The 20434-nt window shown below is 42.1% G+C and overlaps 1 protein-coding gene across 1 annotated transcript; it reads left to right on the top strand.

The window, feature by feature from the left end:
• Nucleotides 1-1949: 1949 nt before the first annotated feature.
• tpd52 (tumor protein D52) lies at nucleotides 1950-18871 on the top strand. The gene is made up of 4 exons (XM_071531567.1): nucleotides 1950-2058; nucleotides 17220-17347; nucleotides 17834-17982; nucleotides 18766-18871. Exons 1-4 carry the CDS (start codon nucleotides 2040-2042, stop codon nucleotides 18869-18871), a joined length of 402 nt encoding a protein of 133 aa, XP_071387668.1. The 5' UTR covers nucleotides 1950-2039.
• Nucleotides 18872-20434: the final 1563 nt, after the last annotated feature.

Here is a 20434-nt window from a genome sequence, read left to right as displayed (position 1 = left end):
GGGGTTGTAGGCTATATAGGCCCCCACTGCCATGTCTAAATGCCCAAGATGGTAATAAGGCATGCTGCGTACAATTAGTGTTTATAACCCTGAGTATCTTCTGGACATTACAAATTCAGTGTAATAGGCAAAATTATTTGTCACTACATGGGAACTGTTTGATGTCAAACTGGCAAACATTCACTAAGGTATGAGCAAATAAGTTAGCACTGGAATGAAAGTGCAGGAATGAAACATGTTTTCTGGATTGCTCAATCCTATCACACAGTTCAGTAACACGAATGCCTTTGGAAGGGGTTTGGTTGATGACCAATAGGCTTCTAAATTCCCTAAACTTCCAGGGAATTTCCAAGTTCCAATATTTGTATTATAAACATTCATTTCAGATTCCACCCATTTCAGTCCAATCCAGAGGCTTGATTGGCATGAAATAGCCTACAATGTTTCCAAACCAAAACAAATCTAAACTGATTCAGTTAGCAACCATGACAATGTGACATTAACAACAATAAATGGTCCAATATCAAATCAGTCAATCAATAAATCAATGGATTAATTTTCTAGGGATAAAAAAAAGCTGCATTCCCACAATTTATTTCATTGTTAATGTCCTAAACGAAAGAACTGGTGTGCTCAACTCACAGTCTTTAGAGTGTAATGGGTGCCGACCCAAAAATCACAAAAATAACAAATGAAGTCGTCAGCACTCACAGATAAGTTCTTTAATGATGCACAGCAGCAAAAAAAATGGAGGCGTTTCAGCCCTAGGCTTTCCTCAGCGTTGATTGGGACATTGTTAATGTCCCCCTGTCTGAAATTGTGGCAGGTTTAAACATGGTTTGCTGCGAGTGTGGCACACCCTTTTTCTGCTAGAATATATTGTAGTTTTTCATTTGAGGAAAGGATTTCAAAATTATTACATATCATTTTGAATGTAAGAAGACAAGCTTCACTTACTTCTTACAGTGCAAGTGCTGCTCTGTCCCTTGTTTATTTGTGACAGCCTGTTTCATGGCCATGATGTGTTCACTAATTTCTTCAGTTATTTTTTTTAAATTACCTTGTCATTAACAGAGATAGGCCTACACCCCATGTACATCCCATGTCAGACACATATATTTATATATAGTAACCTATATATCCTGAAATTTGAATTTAAACTAAATAAAATGACATTATATTAAATTAAACTTCAATTATCCCCATGGGCAAACTGAGTTTTTGCAGCAGCAGAGAATATGATGTAGATAAGAATAAGACAATTAGAGAACAATGGAGATAATACAACAATCGATTGGAATAATCAAACATATTTAAAATAGTAGGCTATAACAAATTTACAGGTTTTAAGTGCAAGTGTGTGCCACTAGCTATTCACATTATCAGGTGTACAAGTGAAAGAACATACAGAAATGTGCAAATATGCACTGTAAACCATTCACAATATCAGACTGATGGAAGTTATATGTGCTAAAATAAGCGCAGAACGTACACACACACACACACACACACACACACATATTAGCCTACTTAATCGTATGCAACTTGGAAAAATTAAACATAGGCCTACATTGCGTGGTTCAGTTCTTTCTTTCTTTCTTTCTTTCTTTCTTTCTTTCTTTCCTTTTACCTCTTTATATGTATTTATTCATGTAGGACATTTACTTTTATTTCCCGAGCCTGCTTTTGCTGGACTTGTTGAACTGTGGATGTCAGTATCATGCTGTGCTGTGTATGATTTAAGTATGACAGAGATGCGTGTTTATGTGTTTATCTTATTTACTAAAATCCTCTAAATAAGTAATCATGACATGTGTCGATGCAAGCCATGCAGCTGTTGTGTGCTGCTGATGGACCAAAACTTGATCCACGTGCTCGCCTCTGTTTACACTGCTACGCGCTGACGTCACAGCGGACCCCACCCCACACTGAGCTGCCTGGCAACATGAGAGAGCGAACAGGAAGATCTGCTGCAGTCAAGTGTGCAACCTGCAGGCTTTGGACCTAAAAGTGTGACAGAAACAACGCTCAGCTTTAGGATGGAGGATGCAGAGCAAGGTAATTGATTTGCGGAGATGCACTCAGACTGGCAATGTTATCACCGACAATTTTTTCAAAGTACCGACTTGGTTAGCTGTCTCCAATCAAAGTTAGCAAGCTAGCTAACTTTGTACAGTAGACTGATGAGAACATATGTTACTTTTCAAACTCGAGTGAAGTGCAGTTTTGGTAACAAAGATGCCCACGGTCGAGGTGAGTTTTGGAAAATGGAGGGATACAAATTAAACACGTGTGTTTCACTCATGGATGTATTAAGCTTTCACTGTCCATCAAAAGAACACGGAAGTACAATATTACACAATATTTGCTTCAACATGTCGAGAAAACCTAGACGAGGAAGGTGTAACGTCTATTTGACCGCAAAAAGACAAACAAAAACTTTGATAGGCAGTCCATAAGCAACGGTATACCGTACATTTTTCAGGTGGATGTCATAACATTCAAGATCTTTATGAGTTTGCATTTTGATGCTTGTCAGATTTGGTGGGAAATCCTTGTTCTGCAAAATGTGAACTGGGTTAATTTGGATTTGTTCTATCCTCACAGTACGTTTGACAGTTGATTAGACGTCCTAATATCGCCAGTTTACTATTTGAGTCAGTCACATTGTCCATTAATAGTTCTGATATTCTATGTCCACTTCTGATTGAAAACAGACAGGAAGATGTAGCCTAAAGAAACATAGGCAGTGCAATGCGTGCACTATGCAAGTTGTAGTGATATGCTGATGCTCGAAAATACCACACTCCTATTCCATATCAAACTATGTGGGAGGGTTACATGGTTTGTCATTGTGGTTTAATAAGCCCAAGCACACACAGGGTGGGTAACCCAGTCTGCCAAGCATCCTCACATAAAGAGAGGAGGTGAGTGTGTGACCTGCAGGTAGCTGTGAATGCATTCTTCCTGTCTCTCCTGTCCCATACCTGAACTGTGCCTGTCCCGCTAGGCAGCCATCTGCTTCCTCTTCCTCTACACCTCTTGCTCGCCCTCCCTCCCTCATCTTCCAGGTTTGTTTACTTGCCTACTCCCACAGCTGCTTTTCAGGAGAGTGTTGTGTTTTGGTGTAAGACTTTTTTAGGCTATTAGACCTATGCAACAAAGAAAACCGCTCTATAAGACTCAGCTTAGTTAATCCAAAACAGTTCAAAAGTGTTTTTTCTTGCGTTTGATTCCCACGTAGCAAGACCTTGTAGGTCTTGTGGAATGAAGCAGGAGGCACAGGTTTGTTTGTTCACCCTCAAGGGGATGCCAGGTAAACAAGCCACAGCCCTGACCTCATTTCCCGTCAGCAGAAAGTTTCATCTCAGACAATTTTCACCCCCTTGGTTTCAGGAATGTCATTTCCTGAAGTCTGTGTGTTGTGCTTTGTGACTTTGCCTCAAGGTGCAGAATCCTGAAATGAAAAGGAAAGAAGTGTATTTTTTTTGTATTTTGACATGAATTGACAGATGTAGTTTGTTATTGGTTGATAATTCACGTTTCTAAATATCAGACCGTATGAGATCCGTGTCTGTCTGAGAATTCTGTCTATCCCTGTATATGTAACTTCAGAGGTGCATTTTCAACCTTCCCTGTTGTCAGTATTACCTGCAAGGTGTCATGGGACCTGTCCATTTTTTTTGGTCACGCTGCCATGGCAACAGACTGAAGTTCATTTCATTGTCACACGTTTAATGCAGGTAGCTACGGTCGCTATATCCTGGCACTATCTGCGCTTGCATCCTTATTATTATTTTTTCCTTGTCACTTTCACCTTATTACAATTTCGGCAAACTTGCCCCTTTTGAATATGAGGTGTCTGCCTCAATCGGGTTATCCCTCTTGGTGTTCAGGTGTTCTTTTACTACTTTTTGTCAGAGGTTCAGGTGACAGACACCATGAAAAGGAGCTAGGCTAGCCAGTTTTAGCAGAAGGCAGGCCAGTGTGCATACTGAGTGCCCCGACTGGTGCTGCCCAGAACAAGTGTCAAGGGAACGGGCTCTCAGTCTCTCCTCTCCTCTGTTTGTGTATGCTTAGATGACCTTTGTTGATAATACGTGCATCTCTTGTTTGTGCTTTCTTTTCCCTGTTTAATGGAGTTGCCAATGCTTAGTTACTGTAGGCCTACATTGGTTCATTTTTGCTTGAGGGGGAATTTCTTTCCTCCAGTTCTCGGTACAATGTCTGGAATGTTGATATGAGATTCTCTTGGAGGACTAGCCCACGGTCGGTGCTTGGCTATGTGACACAGAAGACTTGGTTAATATGTAAGCATTAGTGGCATTTGTACACCATGAAAAGAGGATGTTACATTTTCACATGTTTTGCCTGATGGTGACAAAGTCTCGACATAAGCACCAGTTTACATACACAGAGGCTCCAGGCTTAAAGTATTCACAGTTCACTCTATTTGTGCTAAGTCTGTAAGTTGTCTGTTGTTGTGCCTTGATTCACATCGGCCCACTCAAATTGTCTTATTCCCAAAGCATTGTCTCTGTTACTGAGAAATGGTATTCCAGGCCTACACACACTGGCCTAATGAATAGAAAGGTGTGGGCTTTGATAGACATTTTTTTTGTAATTCCTCCTGAAGTAACCCAGAATATCTCATTACAGACCTTTGTATATCTACAATTTGTAATGGGAGTTTGTTGTAGCATGACAAAGACGCCATGCTGTGGATCCTTTGACCATTGAGATAGCCTATCTCTTGTTTTTTGTATTTCTCAAATCAGATTTTCAAATGGGGATCTCGGTCAGGCTTGTCAATCTGTCTTGTTTTTCCCACTAAATTGTCTAATGAGATTGATCATTATGAGGGGTGGCCAAAGTTTACCTTATTAGATTTCAAGGAGGCACAACTAGCTGCATTCAGCTGTGTGGACAGTCAGAGGAAGTCAACATCCCCCTAACCCTGCTGAGCTGATCTGTTTCAAAGTCTGACTCAGCCTTATGGCCGGTCCATATCAAGACCGTTTTGTTGAAGGAAAAAATACTTCTCAAGTCATCATTTACTTCTGCATTATTACATGACTGAACATTTTGTTACTATTGTAGTCATGGGGTTTGCTGCACATGGTGCAGTTTTTTAAGAAATTGTCTAATAGTAAAGGCAGTTGCTTCACATGCTGCGTAAGCATATTTTTGTATGTCAGTTTCGGCCATATGGATTATTGGACCAAAAATTACAGTCATGACTAGTAGGAATTCATGCATTTCAAGGGTTGTCATGATATGTTAAATTTTGGTCTGATATTTTTTTTCTAAGCTCAAATTTCATTAAATATCACAGCAACATAGGACAAATACTGTTGGAGTGAAACTCTCTCTCTGTGTTTAAAACATCGCTCAGACTGACTTTTCAGGTTGGCTTTAGCATCTTGTGTTGCTGAACAGTTAACTCTGTCACACACGCCTGACTGGGCTGTTAGGTTTAAGTGGATGTATTGTAGATTTAACCTAGGGGTGTTTGTTTTCCAAATTCATAAGCCACTCTAGCTGGAGATACATGTCTACATACAGTCATTGGTGGCCTCAGGTGTTGTTGAGGAACTCTAACAAGGGTTTGATCTTCTGGGCTGTTAATAGCTGAGCTAATACCCATAAATAAATGACATTGCCTATGACAGGACAAGTTCAGGCAAGGATACTTAAATTCTTTATATGAATAAAGAGGACAATGTCCTACTGTGATATGAAATTGCAATGTTGATTTATGGATTTTATTATATAATTGGATATAACTATGGTTTACTTATCATCTGATGCATACTAATTGTTATCATCTGATGAATAATTGAATAACTTGAATAACACTACATTTTCCCATAATGAATATCAAATTTTTTTGTGTCATGTTTGTGTTATTGTAAAACTAAACTCAGCTGCTTATAGGCTTTGGTAGCTGAGTAAAAAGTGGAAGCTGTAGAAATGATTAACTCAAAATATGTCAGTGATATTGAATTTTCCATTGACCTGTGAGATTTGGCCGAGCAGAGCTCTCGCCTGTCTGGCAGCTCTGGGATCAGACAGATCAGACGTCCAACATGACACTGTAGGGAGAAACTTTGGGCCTCACTGTAAAACGGAGCAAGTCTAGTGGGCTCAAAGGGTCAGGTGTGGAATTGAAGGCAAAAAGTGCCTGCACACAGTATATTAATTTCCCTTGCTTTCATTATTCCAAATAACAACAACATTGTTGTTTGGTGTGGAATAATAAAAGCACACTTTTTGCCTTTTAATATTGTTTATCTGTATGTTCAACACCAGTTTTTAAGAAGATCTACAGGGAGGTGCATATACTCTATTTTTCATTCAGGTATAGAATTACCAACCCAAATTATGTCCAAGCTTCAACTTGCAATCCTCTGTTTCCTTTATTTGAGAGCAGGGCTAGGTATGAAAAATTAGACTACAATTTGGTGTAAATACTGATATTTAATTATCAAAACGTATTGAAAAGCTTCATTATATTCTTACAAATCGATCTCAAGGTTTCTATTAGTTTATGGACAATTTTTATTTAGGACATCAATTGATTGTAGACTAAGTAGCCTAACTGGCATGTATAAAGATTACACAGAAAATATTTTGCTGTGTCACATAAGGAAGGAACAGTGAAGGACGTCATTGTTCATTCAACAAAGAAAGGCATTTAGGACAAAGTGTTGTTTTTAAACCATTACTAAACTTGAAGTATCAGAAATGTTATTGAAAGGAGGTCTTGGTGTCTGTGGTCTAAGGCGCATACCATGTAACCACAGCGTCCTGAGTTTGAACCTGGCCCAGGACCTTTGTCGCCAGACTAACCTTTACCAGTAGATAATTTGGTGGCACCATTATTTTCATCTGCAGACTGCTTCACATGTAATAATTAACATGTCACATATACATAGAATGTGACATTGTGCTGTATCAACCTGATAAACAGAGGCTAGATAATGTGCAGCAGTAGGTCATGAAGTAGGCAATGTTGGGCAACTCTCTTCACATCCTCTTTTTAACAGATTTTGGTTTGCATTAGTCAATCTCACTATCATGCCGTCATGAGGTGAATTCTTATTTGTTTTTATAACTTACAACTTCCCAATTGGCAGACGCTTTTATCCAAAGCGACGTACACATGAGATTTTAATACCACACAAGCAAGCATCAAAACCTTTTTATTCAAAAGGTCTATGTGAGACAGCCAAAGTAGAGTGTGGCAGACCTGAAAAACCACAACCAAAACACTAGCTAATGGTAGGCAAAGTCAATGCAATATCTACACTCAGCATTCACTTAAGGTACACCTCCCCGTTTATACAGATAGCTCCCACCTCCAAACAGTGAGTCCCACATGTATAGGCTAAAGCATGAAGACAGGTGGAGAGGTTCAGTTACAGTTTGACTAAACGTTAGAATGGGTAAGGTGTGTGATCTAATCGGCTTTGAACGTCGTATGATTGTTGTTACCAGATGCACCGTTTCCAGCAAAAATATCCAGTCAGCGGTAGTGTTGTGGCCAAAAATACCTTGTTGATGATAAATAATACCAAAATGGACTAAATGAGGAGCAGCAAGAGGGTGGTGCCAAATGTAAGGTTCAAGTGTACTTTATGCAAATTTCAGGCGTCTGGAGCAAATGTTAGCAAATAGAACGGCAGGTGTCTGATTGATGTCTGTTCATGAATCATCTCTGTCCAAGTTCTGCCTGTCCTACCTAAGAGCATGGAGGGAAAACTAATTATTGCTGTTTCTAGCCATTTATGCTAGCTTGTATGATGGGTCTCTCCAAGATGATTGGACATTGTAAAAGATAGAATCAATGATTCTCAACAAATAAAACAAAATCACGTGACCCATAACACATATTTTAATTTAAAAAAAATCAGATAAAGAACTTGTGTGCCAAGCCATGTAGCATTCAATTGAGAATTTATTTAGGAATAGGCCCTATACTACCAAATTTGCCTACACCCATTTCCACATCCACGAAGAGGGGCATTGTCAGTGGACACACGCTGTTAGGCGCTGGTGCCACATGCTGCTTTATTTTCTGAGGGAGAATTATCAAATTAGTCAAAATTCCAGAGTCTTGGATGTGAAGAAAAAAATCAGTGACACAACTGGATAAAATGGTCGCACTCTGGAGTCCTGCCCAGATGTGTATAGGGACTGTAGTAGAGTGGTGGCTGTAGGCTTTCTCTTCTTTTGGCTTGGTGGAATTTCCCAGTCAGAATGGACTAAATCTGCCACTCACAAATGAGAGCATTCAGGACTAATGGCTATTCATTAAAGAGAAGACAGTGAAACACTGAGTAGTCAGGCAGTGGAAATGAGAATAAGAGTTATGATTAAGGAAACCTCATCCAAACCCACTTCTTCTTCAAAACCAGGGTCTTCCATGTATTTGGGATGACATCCTTTAGTTTTAATGTGTCAGAGCGTGTTTGAAGAATGAGCCAGATTCAGCTTGGTTGCCTTTATTCATCAGCTGTTACGTAGATGCCTCTCTACAATATTGCCTGGGAGAGCTTGGACTAAATAATGATTAAATATTTTTTATTTATAGAGCACTTTCAGAAGCAGCTATAAAACAGAAACAGGAGCATATTAAAAACATGGGGCCAATGAACCAAATAGGAGAAAAACACATATTTCTGAGATGACTCAAAAACTTAATAGTAAGATGAAAAGATGGCACTCCTTATGCAATAAGGAGGGTTTTTGCTTTAATGTCCATTCATTCAGTTGTCCATTTACTGTGCTCCATCTCTGTCAGCCTGTTCCCTTTAGCTGTAGCCAATTGTTTGCCTCTCTTCTTTCTGTTTACCCATGATGCATATCTCTGGGAACTTTGTGGGCACACTAGCTGGAGCCACAGTCATCCATGTCTCATGATTCTTGTTTTAGGCTCATCATGTGACGGGGTGCGCCATGAATAATCAGGTAATTGATCTCATGCTGTGTTTTATTAACCACTTGGAAATGGCTGTTTGTTCCTGGTTGCAGTCTGGGTCGATGGGTGTAATGGGGTGTTATTGGTGTTCTACTGTTTTCCAACTTTCCCAGGCGGGAGGTATAACATACTGGAAAAGAGAAAATTCCCTCATATTTTACCATATTTCTCTGTTTACTCAAATTTTATTTTGTTACTGGATAATTCAAGATAATACAGGACTAGATTATTTAAATAGTGGTTGATTAATCAACCAATCAAAATAAGCACTTGCTGTGACTGGGTGGTCAGATATTAGTTTCAAAGCAAATTCTTGACTCTGATGACATTTGCATTTATGATACTAAATCATTTATCCAATTCAAGCACACTGCTGATATTTTCTTTAAACAAATGTCACATGAATGCAACGTCACTCATGATATGAATCAACAGCTCTGTTGGTAAGAAGGGCAGCAGAGTGGAAGTAAGGTTGAGCTTTGTATTCTGCAGGGAGCAGCATTGCTGCATTTTTATGAAGTTCTGTTGAGTCTCAGTATTGTTTAAGATGGTGTGGAAGTAAAGAGCACTAATTTAATGCATTTCCCATTAATACGCATTTGGCAGCTATCTTATTTTGTCTCTACTACTTTTGGAATAAATCGGTTAGGCTTAAAAAGGGTCACATTGTATTGCATGATTATGTTTTTGTGCGGGCTTGTGTGTCTAAGCCTTTGTGTGTGTGTGTGTGTGTGTCTGTGTTTTACTCTCAGCAGTAACTGATGTGCAATTTGGCAGCTAGCCAGCTAAGATGAATTGGAAGAGCAAACATCCAGGTTGTAGCAGCCCTTTCGCTGCAGAGAGAGGGGAGCTGGCACGGATTTACTGTCCTTGATGTATATGTGTGTGTTCATGTGTGTGTACATGCCTGCAGGCCTGTTTTTGTACTTTGTGTGTGTGCATTGCATGTACATGTTCACGCTTGATAGTTTGCTTACAGTATAAGTGATCACTGACCGTGTGCGTGTCACTTCCAAAGTTGAACTTGCTGAAGGGAAGCACTGTGCAATGGAGCCTGACTCAGAGGATCATTAGGGCACACAATAGTTGCCACCATGCCTTGCATGACCCACAGCCTGTCACTTCTATTGTGCAGGGCCTTCTCGCCGATATTCACTGTTGTCTATTCACTGTTGTCTGTGAAAAACACATGTAGTGTGAGGCTCAAAGGGATTCTATTAGTGGAGGCACAGGTCGGGTAGTGGCAAAAAACACTATGCTGTCAGTGTGCTACAAAAAAGCTTCGGTTTTTTTTTTCTACTGTAATTTATAGTAGACTTGCCAACAATGTTTTGTGACCATGGAACAAATCCAAACCACATTGGAAATTGGCCAAAATACATGGCTGTCAATGAGAGAATCAACAATTTTTTTTCTCAGATTTCAAAATTTTCTCAAGGGTGAGGATTTGTTTTTCCTCTGGCCTTGGACAGTTGAGTCAATATTTGTGAATATGTGCAGCTATGCCTAAGCTTGTAGATTTCGTCCTTACGCGATAGCCTTGCTTTTTCCGCAGTGTAGTGTAAAACCAAGACTCTATCCTTTCATGTCATCAAGATATACAGCCTGGAAATGTTCCACTGTGAATAACTGACTGACTTTGTGGACAGTCCCCCTGGGTACTCTCATAGCCACCTTTTCCATCCTTTCCAATTGATTCCCAATGGTCAACGTTAGAGCCAGGGATTAGGGGACAGAGCAAACTCCTCCGTCTTGATCCTGGCTCTAGGGGACAGTGGAAAATGATCACTAATGCAGATATGAATGCTGAATTTTACTGCTTTTCCCTGCTAGGGATAGCGCACTTAAAATAATCCCGATTTCGTCTTCGTTCTATAGGTCCCACAGCTTCTGCTCATTCACTATGTTGTTTACAGTGCCTCACTAAATCTTTGGGAACATGTAGTCAGTCATAAGTTTTGTCTTCACTGGGCTGATTTTCCATTTCACTGCAGCCTTGAGTGTCAGCAGTTGCTTGAATATACTGTTTACTGCCTACTGTATGAATGAAATGGGACATGACCTTGAACAAAATGACATAGCCTACACCATGTTGTTGTCGGATTCCTGCCTTACATTGTAGCTTTGCTTTTCAGCAGTGTAGTGTGACATGACGTAAAGACTGCTGTAGGAATCACAGAAGAAAAGCATTCAGTGAAAGAGATGAGTGTGTATAGTTGGTTCATATAGTGATCAAGGGCATAGTAAAGAGTTTTGGCCATATGAATGACTATACTAGCATGCATCAATGCACACACAGTGACACACACGTACATACACATACATCCACACAAATTCTCTTTCCTAGATACGGAGCACTTTCCCACAAGATCACACACACACACACACACACACAATACCTAGTGTAGCCTCTGGCGTCTGCTCCGCTCCATTCTAGCTGACTAGCATTACTGCTGCTCCAAGCTGGACAGGCCACCCTGGATTAGTGCTGTGCTGTAATCTGGGACACCGCAGATTACGCTCTCTTATCTCATGGGCCTCCCCCCCCCCCCACACACACACACACATCACGTGACCAACGCACACAAATGGGACCTTTTTTTTTATTTTTTCTCCTTGGATGACAAGATGGATGGCGGAAAGTGAGGGAGGGAGGGAATGAAGAGAGAGAGAGACCCGAGAGAGTATTGAGGCTGGCATATAGAGTGTCACGCAATACCAAGGCAGAGCTCCGCTCTGTCCCACTAGCTCTGCTAACGGTGGCTAGTGTCTGAAACCAGCACTGATTGCGCAGATGGATGTTTGAAGGATGGATTGACTGTTTTGCAGCGACCATTGGGATTACTCTGGAGAGGAAGAGGGAGGGTGTGTGTGTGGAGAGTATGTGTGTGTGTATGTATGCAATAGCAGCAGTGCCAAGGGACAGGTAACTTATTAACAGCAAGAAAGGAGCGGAGGGTGCACAACACCTCGGCCTGTTCGTCATGCAAGAGCCTGCTGCGGAAATGGAAAGCGTGGCTGGAGCGCTCTGAAGACTCATAAACACAACCTGCGCCACCATACACACACTCTCGCCTTCCAGCTACCTTAAAGCTAAGAAAACCTACTCCCACATGCATACACACTCTTGACATTGTGTGTGTCACTCTCTTAATTGTCACACACACACACACACACACACACACAAACCAGAGTCTGGGACGCTGTAAACAAGGAGAGACACAGAGGCCGGCAACACGCGCTCGGATCACATGCAGACAATCAGCGTTTGGCACTGTTAGCTTAGGTAGCGGTGGTGGTAGAGAGGTGGTGGCCGCTCCATCTGACGACACACTTCAAGCAGCAGGAATGGACCCACTGGAAGAATACCACTCTCCCTTTGACTTTGAACAAGGAGTCAACGCCAGCTACCTCTACCTCTCCCCGGCCTACAGCGACACGCCGCCCAGCTCGCCAGCTGTCAAAACCAGAGGTAATCACAAGGAGGAAAGGGAGAGGCCAGGCCAAGGATGTGGTGTCCGTGTGTGCGTGTGTGTGTGTGTGTGTGTGTGTGTGTGTGTGTGTGTGTTAGAGAGAGAAAACTTGGGTTTGGTTCATGGGAGGGGAATCATTTTGGGGAACAGAAACAGGGAGGGAGGGAGTGATATTTGGTGTGATGCAATAGCCTATGTGTGTGAGTTCTGGTAGTTTCTTGTCAGTTTTCAGCTGAACTTCAGTTAGCTTTCAGTTTGCTAGTTTTCATTTTAGAATTCATTTTTTAATATTTTATTTGTTTTTAATGAGATTCAGCTGTTTTTTCATATTTTGATTATTATGATGATTGTTTCCATGCAAGGACAATTTGGGGATTTATTTTTTTCATTAACAAAATTGCCTTTAGATAGCTGAAGTTGGTCTATAGAATGAATTGTTTAACTAATAACATGGTCTAACAAACAATGTAAAATGATTGATGTTATTTCATTTACTTGGAAGTTTTCATCACGACCCTTTGTCTTTATTTCAGTTCACTGGAACTCTTTTCATGACTATTTTAGTCTTGGCAGTGTGTTTGTCGTTCCATGCAGTTTGCATCACATCCTGATCTGTTGAATAAGACTATATGTCAGGGCCACATGTTGGTGTCAACTGAAAGCAATCGTTACCATGGCGGGGTTTCCCAAAGACTGTCTCAGCCCTATCCATTGCCTTACAATAAAACAAAGTTAAATCCAATGATTAGAAGCTTTTGGGAAACCGGCTCCAGAGAACCAGCAGCCACTTAATAGCGTCAGCCTATGTTGGAGTGCACTAAGCTTCTTCATAACAAAGATAGTGTGAGTTTCTGTTTGTGCTGAGTGCTTTGTTGGCCTTGGAGTAAGTAGTTTTTTTTTGTTTTGGTGGGGTGTGGCTAGAGTGTTGAAGACTGTCAGATCATGGATGCACCTACAGTATATTCTGTATTTTGACATATTCTTTAACAAAAATTCTGCTCTCCCATCTTCACTCCTTGATTCTGATCATATTCTTGTATTTGTGTATGTAAACAATACTATTGTATGCTACAGTGGACTGAACTCATAGGAAACCCCTTAAAATGAATGGGCTATTAGACTAAACAAAGACTACATTATAAATTATTTCATACATCCGTGTGCTGCTTGCAGATTCCAGTCATCATTAGTCACAAATGGCTAAGCCACAACAGCAAACCAAATAGCCTACCAGTTTCATAACTGTAATGCAATTATCAAATGATTAGGCTACATTAGTCCAATGGATATTAAAAATTGCAAAGCTCTTTTTTTGGCTCGTTATCACAAAAGCAGAGCTAATTATGTGCTGGCAGTTAGGCAAGTCCGATATAATTATGCTCTGTCCAGGCGTGCTTCAAGTCCCGAGCCTTGTTTTTCTAATTGGTCGTTATGGCTGTGACAGCCACAGAGAGTTAGATGATCATGGGGCCGAACACGTTGGTGTAAGAGGAAATGCGCTAAAACAAACGGGGTAGGGCAGTAATCTGGGTGGGTATGCTGTTAGGTGTTGCAAGCCAAACTTCTGCCTATACTCACACACACTTCTCTCTCTCTCTCTCTTTGTTTGTCTCTCTCTTTCTCCTTGACTCTCTTTCTCTCTCGCTCCCAGCACCCACATGGATGGGTACACACCTCCTAGGCACACAGTCACACATGCGTAGCTACTCCCTGCCTTAGACATACAGATCTCACTTCGGTGCCTGCAGGAATGTATTACAGGGCGCAGGCTGTAACTCCTGAGAGGTGTCAGCCCACAGAACCTGTTCCTGTAACCCCGAAGGGCTGCTGGACTTCCCCTACAATCTCATAGAGCTGTGTGCTTTATGCGGTAGTATGTTGCATACAAACTAGATATGAGCAGCATTATGTAGGTTACTAATATTTCAAAGAACCTTCCAAAGATAATATAGGCCTAATAATTGTTGCTCTATTGTAGAACACTTAGTTGAGTAGGAATGGCTGATTTGTCCCATTATTATTAGATGAGCTGCTATGGGGGAGGTGTCCATTACAGAAGCCTGTCACTGTCAGCAGGTGTGTGTGTGTGTGTGTGTGTGTACAGTATATTTGTGTATGAGTATGTGGTACTGCTGCGTCATCAGTAAGAGGAAGAGAGTGCAGATGAGAGAGATGTGTGAGAGAGAGAGCTTAAAGGCAGATGAGGTGGAACAGTGGAGGTGGTTTCAGGAGTAAAGGAGAATTTCCTGTGTATTTTTTCTCTCTTAATTACTGTAACGCCTGCCTCCATTTCCTCCGTAAAATTATTTGTCAGTGATTTCCAGCAGGATCTTGCGTTCGCTCGTGTTTCATCATCACAGCACGTTTTGACATGTAAATATTTGCTCTTGAGACATAGTCAATCAGCTCTTGTTATTCCCATGGCTTTAATTAGTGTTAGAACTCGTAATGGCACGGCCCAGTTCTTTGCTTACGCTAACCAAGGCTGTTTCGTTACAAGTCAAGAGAAATTGGATAGACTGAGAAAAGTTCACATTTCACAAGCAGCCCTCCAGGCGGTTGCGGAGGAAATTCCACCATTGTCTATGTGGGAGTATATATTGCTCAGTTGCTGTAGTCATGATTCAGTGTCACTGCCCTCAACAAAACTCCATCTCTCTTGGTTAGGAATGTTTTTAAAGTTTTGGGGAATGGGGTGTGGCGGGAAGGAGAGGAGAGGTGCCAAGGTGCTGGAATGGAGTGGGAGGGGAAGATATGGAGATAGTGTGTTAGATGAAGCGTGTACTGTATGCTAAAACGTTAGCATGTGCACTGCACAGAGCTATCCACCAGAGACAGAGAGATTATTTTGGTGCCAATCCTCATATTGGGTAAGATGGCCAAGGCGCCAAAACTCCCGAAAAGTCAAAGTAGTCCTTTAAGCCACAGCTGGATTCCTTTATTCCATGACCACATTTGCATGCCAATGAGTTGTCTCACTAGGTTGTTGACATAAACAACTGTAACAATCAATCAAACGCAGAACAAGATGTTCTCCTTCATTCTGAGGGTAGGCTAATTAGCGGATTAAATCTATTGCAGTGTTATTTGGCTCTCTACAGTATTTACATGGGGCAGTGTACAAGGCCAAGCCCGGTTTTTCACATGATACTGCAGCTCTCTGTTCCATGATGGTAGTGGGTTCAAATATTAAATATTTTAATTATGAAATCTGCTTTCTGGTCTATTTTGGCCTCTTTTCATCTCATGCGTCAGTTCTGTCCCCTGCTGTGGTATGTGCATAAATGTTGTGGTAACGGCACAGTGTGCGCCTCTGAAATTCAGTCTCCAACTGTTTTTTTATCCCTTCCCCTCACTGTTTTATTCTACTCTTTTTTTCACTTTTTTAGTTTGCTCTTTTTTTGTTCCTTTTCAGTATTTTCTTTTTTACCTCTACCCTACATCAATGAAACAGGTGAGACCGAATGAACTGAAAAATGCATTCAGACACCCCCAGTCCACCCCCATATCCTGGCCTACCATGAATAACACACTCACCCGCTGTTGGCCTTTTGACTGACGGATCCTAACAAGCCCTTGTTCTCTTGTTCCCTCTCGCTGTCTGAGCCCAGGATGTCTCCATCTAGAAAGTTCTCTGTATTATTGATGCGCTGCTGCTCCTACTGGCTGCAGCCCTGTTGGAGACTGGCACATCAAAGAGGAGCGCGTGTGTGTGTACTGTATGTGTGTGTGTGGAGAGAGCGAGGTTTGTGTGTGTGTGTGTGTGTGTAAGAAAGAGAGAAAAAGTGTTAAGTTGTTTAGTGTAAGTGTACGAGCATGCATGCTTGTGTGTGTGTGTGTTCGGGCACGTGTGTGTCTGAAAACTCGGGTTTGTGCTGTTGGATCTTGAAAGCTTCTCCCCACTCCCCCGAGGAAAGTGCTCACCATCAAACAGCATCCTTAGCATCTCTTAATCTTCCTAGTCCTACTCCCTGCTGTCCTTCACCCATTCATGTGCTACCACCTTCCTCTCTCCTCCTCATCCTCCGGAGGAACCGCATGACAACTTCAATTTGACAGCCAGCATCAGCTTACCACTGTCATGCCACCTGTTCACTGTCGTGAAGCAAAACTACATGTGAATATGTCTTAAAACAAAACGAAACAAGCTATTTGAAATCGTGGAGGTGTGCTTGATTTATGTCTCCTGACACTTCAGCAGCCTCAAAATGGATATTTAATTCGCTAAGTGAGAACAAAGGATGAATACAATATTGTCTCATTTTGTTATCTCCCTCTCTCCTTCACCCCATTCCTCTTTCTCTCCATCCTCCCTCTTCATTCCCTCCCACCCTCTCCCCTATCTTTCTATCCTACTCCTCTTTCTGTCTCCTCTTCTCCTTCCCCTCTGTCAACTCATCCCTCTCTACCTTCTCTCTCCTTTCCTCCTGTTTTTCCTTCCCTTCCTCCCTTCTCTTACCACTCTCCATTTTCTACTCCTTCCCTTACTTCTCCTTTCTTTTTCTCCCTCTGTACAATTGCCCTCCCGTACCCGCTTCAACTCTTTCTACCTCCACCACCCCATCCTTTCTGTAAATCTCCTTCCCTTCCTCCTTCTCTCCCAACATTCTTTCATCTCCTCCCTCCCGTTTCTCCTCATCCCTCCCCGCTAATACCATTACCTCCACTTCCTCTACCTCTTCCCACCCTTCATCTCCTCCTTCCTCTCTCTCTCTCTCTCTCTCTCTCCACCCCTCTTTCCTTTCCCTCCGTCTCTCACCCAGGTTCCCAGCAGCATCCGGACGCCATTCCGGAGGTGGGGGAGGATGCGGTGACGGCCGTCAGCCCCTCTTCCCCCGTCCCCACCATGACAGACGAGGAGCGGGAGGAGCTGCAGGGAGAGTTGGCCAAGGTCAGGAGGGATCAGGGATTAGAGAGGCGGTGGGTCAGCGGGGTCAAGCCCAGGTTAGACCCAGGCTGTTGTATTTCAAGATAGCTGTCCTTACGAAAACAGCGTTACCGCTTCCTCTTTCTCAATACAAGTTATAAAAAAACATTGCTTTTTCTTTGTGTGTCTTCCAATACTGTCTTCAGAAATACACTGCTTCATGAATAAATCTACACTATTTTGATGACATGTTTTCAGATTCTATCTTAAAGTCTATGCATCATCTTTGTTATCTATGTGTAATGTATACTTAAAGGCTGTTTTACTTCCAAACACTGTTGAACTTCTCTGAGATTGGCTCTGCTGCTTTCTCCTGGTTCTTCACCACACTGACGTAAGATGGATTCTGACAGGACAATGTGAAATTAAACATAATGCATGTACGTGTCAAATGTGAAAAGGGAATAACTGTCTGTGTGTGTGTGTGTGTGTGTGCCTGTGTGTGTCCAGGTGGAGGATGAGATCCAGACCCTGTCCCAGGTCCTGGTGGCCAAGGAGAAGCATTTGGCGGACATTAAGAGGAAGCTGGGTATCACACCGCTCAATGAGCTGAAACAGAACATCACCAAAAGCTGGCAGGAGGTCACCACCTCCAACGCGTGAGTGCTTACCTACCACCCCACCCTGCCATTTAACATGCTTCATAGTGCCATAAAGCTGGATGTTAAGTCATTATGACAGCTTGCTGGGCATCAAGTCTCTAGCCTTTTTCTCCTTACTATATATGCTATTCAGTAGATTATTTTATCTTATTATCATATATTTTTAGTGTAGGTGAAATTTAATTCAAAGTACTGTTGGTGTTTGAGCCATCGTTTAACCAGTGCGCTACCTGGAACCAGCACTACCACAACCAACCTTCACACATAGTATCCTAAAATCAAGTTACGAACATCTAGTATGTAGCTTCAGTTCTCTAGAGAAATTGTCCACCTTTTGGCTAGGAGCATCAAACAGTTAGTTAAGGAAGCATAACCTTGGCTCCTGCTGTGCAGCTGCTATGTGAATAGAAAGTTTGTTTGAAGGTTGGTGCTTTTTTGATAAGGTTGAAAGGTTTTTCAATCTTTTTGTAGCCTGACAGCATGGTCAGCTCTCAGTGCTGTTGGGGGAGTTTTTCCATTCTAAACAATGAGGAAGAAGAAGTCAGTGCTCTAAAGAGATCTGTAGTGAACATGCCACCTTTGGCCTATAACATTGAAGTTTATTTCTGACATTGATGCTTGTCTTCAGTCTTTGATTTCTCAGTGTCTCTTCATCGCCTCCATCTCCTCTCCTTTTGCTGCACATCCCCCATTTCTCCCTGTCCCCCCTCCTTATCTCTCTCTCCCTATCCATCCCCCTTTTCTTCTCCTCCCTCTCTGTGTCCTCCTTCTCTCTCCCAGCTATAAGAGGACATCAGAGACGTTGAGCCAGGCAGGTCAGAAGGCCACAGCAGCTTTCTCCAGCGTGGGCTCAGCCATCACCCGGAAGCTTGAGGATGTCAGGTGAGGCTGGCAGGAGACGGCAACACTGGCTGCACACTAGAAGACATGATGTTTTGTGCAGAACTTATATTTAATGACCACATCTAGTAGATAAAGTTTCCATTCTACTGCAAAATGTGTGCTCCATCCATCCATTTTCTTGCCACTTATCCTGGTCAGGGCCACAGTGGCAACAGTGCAGATTACCTTTTCCCCAGCAGCTCCCCCCAGCTCTTCCTGGGGATCCCAAGGCCTTAGCTAGGTCAGCTGGGAGATGTAGTCTCCCCCCCCCCCCCCCCCCCCAACCTGTCCTGGGTCTCCTCCCAGTCGGCCATGCCTGGTAAACGGTGCTGAGGAGGGAGGCGCTGAGAAGTGTGAATATTAACCAGGCTTTCACAGATAGGACAAAACAATTCATGTGTAACAGCCAAATTCCTCCACAAATTACAGATTTTTCCGTTGATCCGTTGCCAAAAGTGAGAAATAGTAAGTGTGTTTGATTTTGTCAGATGGGTTAAGATTTTCACCGATATAACATGATTTGTTTTGTTTCTGGGAGGGAATTAGACATGGGTATGGGGAAGTTTATGCAACAGAATATGACCAAAGAGAGGAAGTTATTTTCTATTATTGATATGCAGCCATACCTTAACTCATTCCTGCCTGTCCCCTACCCCGCATCATCCCCGGTTGATATCATGAGTTATGGATTTGGATTTCTGCATTGATATGTATTCTGCATTCATTTTAATTGATTCAACTGCGTCACTGTGAGATTAGTCTGCATACACACACCACAAATGCCAGTAACTTACATCAATCCTTGGCCTTTGCAGGTTGCAGTCTATTTCCAATACCTTTGGGTAAGACTGCCAAAGCTAGTTCTAGTCTGTGTATCTACTGTTACACTGGGTGCCATGATGATGATGATCACTTCTTAGCTGTCCTGTCAGTGTTGTGACTATTTGGCTGCCACAGTGTGCACATCTTCTAATTACTTCCAATCTGTCTCCTACCATCTTTCTCACTTTGCATGAATATAGTTAGTTTAGGTATGCCTGTTTATTCACCAGAGCCTACTTATACCACCAGGGTCCTTTTTATGTGCATCTGTGTGGGCAGTAATGTGTGTTTGTGCATGCAATTGTGTCTCCATGTATTTATTTGCAGTCACATATGGTATAGCCAGTAGTCAGTACAAGTTGAACCACCAATTCCATCCTTATAAACTATTAATACCCAAGACCAATTATAATATGATGCACAGCTACATCTCACTTTTTCTGTTATCTACTCCTAATTCATAAAATGGAGGTATAGTGGTAGCCAAAGTTTAGAGAAGTGACCTTGTCGCCATCAGCAGCTAGCAAAATCCCCCCCTGCCATTGAGCAAGGCATCTAACCATAACAATATATTATTACAAGACCAAAAAAAAAAAATGAAGGCTCCTAGACCCAGCTCCTTCTAGCTGAAACCGAACCTCAGCGGATCCCTCTCCCCCAGATCCTAATCTCTCTTCTGCCCTCTCATCCTTCCTCTCTCTGGATTACTGGGCTCCAAACAAGATTATTAGGGGCCCCAAAGCTG

This window comes from Centroberyx affinis, unplaced genomic scaffold (assembly GCF_046629955.1).
Source record: "Centroberyx affinis isolate AG114_WGS23_722 - 3 ecotype Tasmania unplaced genomic scaffold, CSIRO-AGI_Caff_v1 ptg002098l_1, whole genome shotgun sequence".
NCBI classification, from domain to species: Eukaryota; Metazoa; Chordata; class Actinopteri; order Beryciformes; family Berycidae; genus Centroberyx; species Centroberyx affinis.
Note: the sequence above shows the minus strand (reverse complement) of the source record. Positions and strands in the feature narration are given on the sequence as shown.

Bases quoted from the DNA above. Each gene is read 5' to 3' on its own strand.
- tpd52 (XM_071531567.1), top strand. The intron at 17,348-17,833 runs GTCAGGAGGGAT...GTGTGTGTCCAG, and splicing joins TGCAGGGAGAGTTGGCCAAG to GTGGAGGATGAGATCCAGAC. The intron at 17,983-18,765 runs GTGAGTGCTTAC...TCTCTCTCCCAG, and splicing joins GAGGTCACCACCTCCAACGC to CTATAAGAGGACATCAGAGA.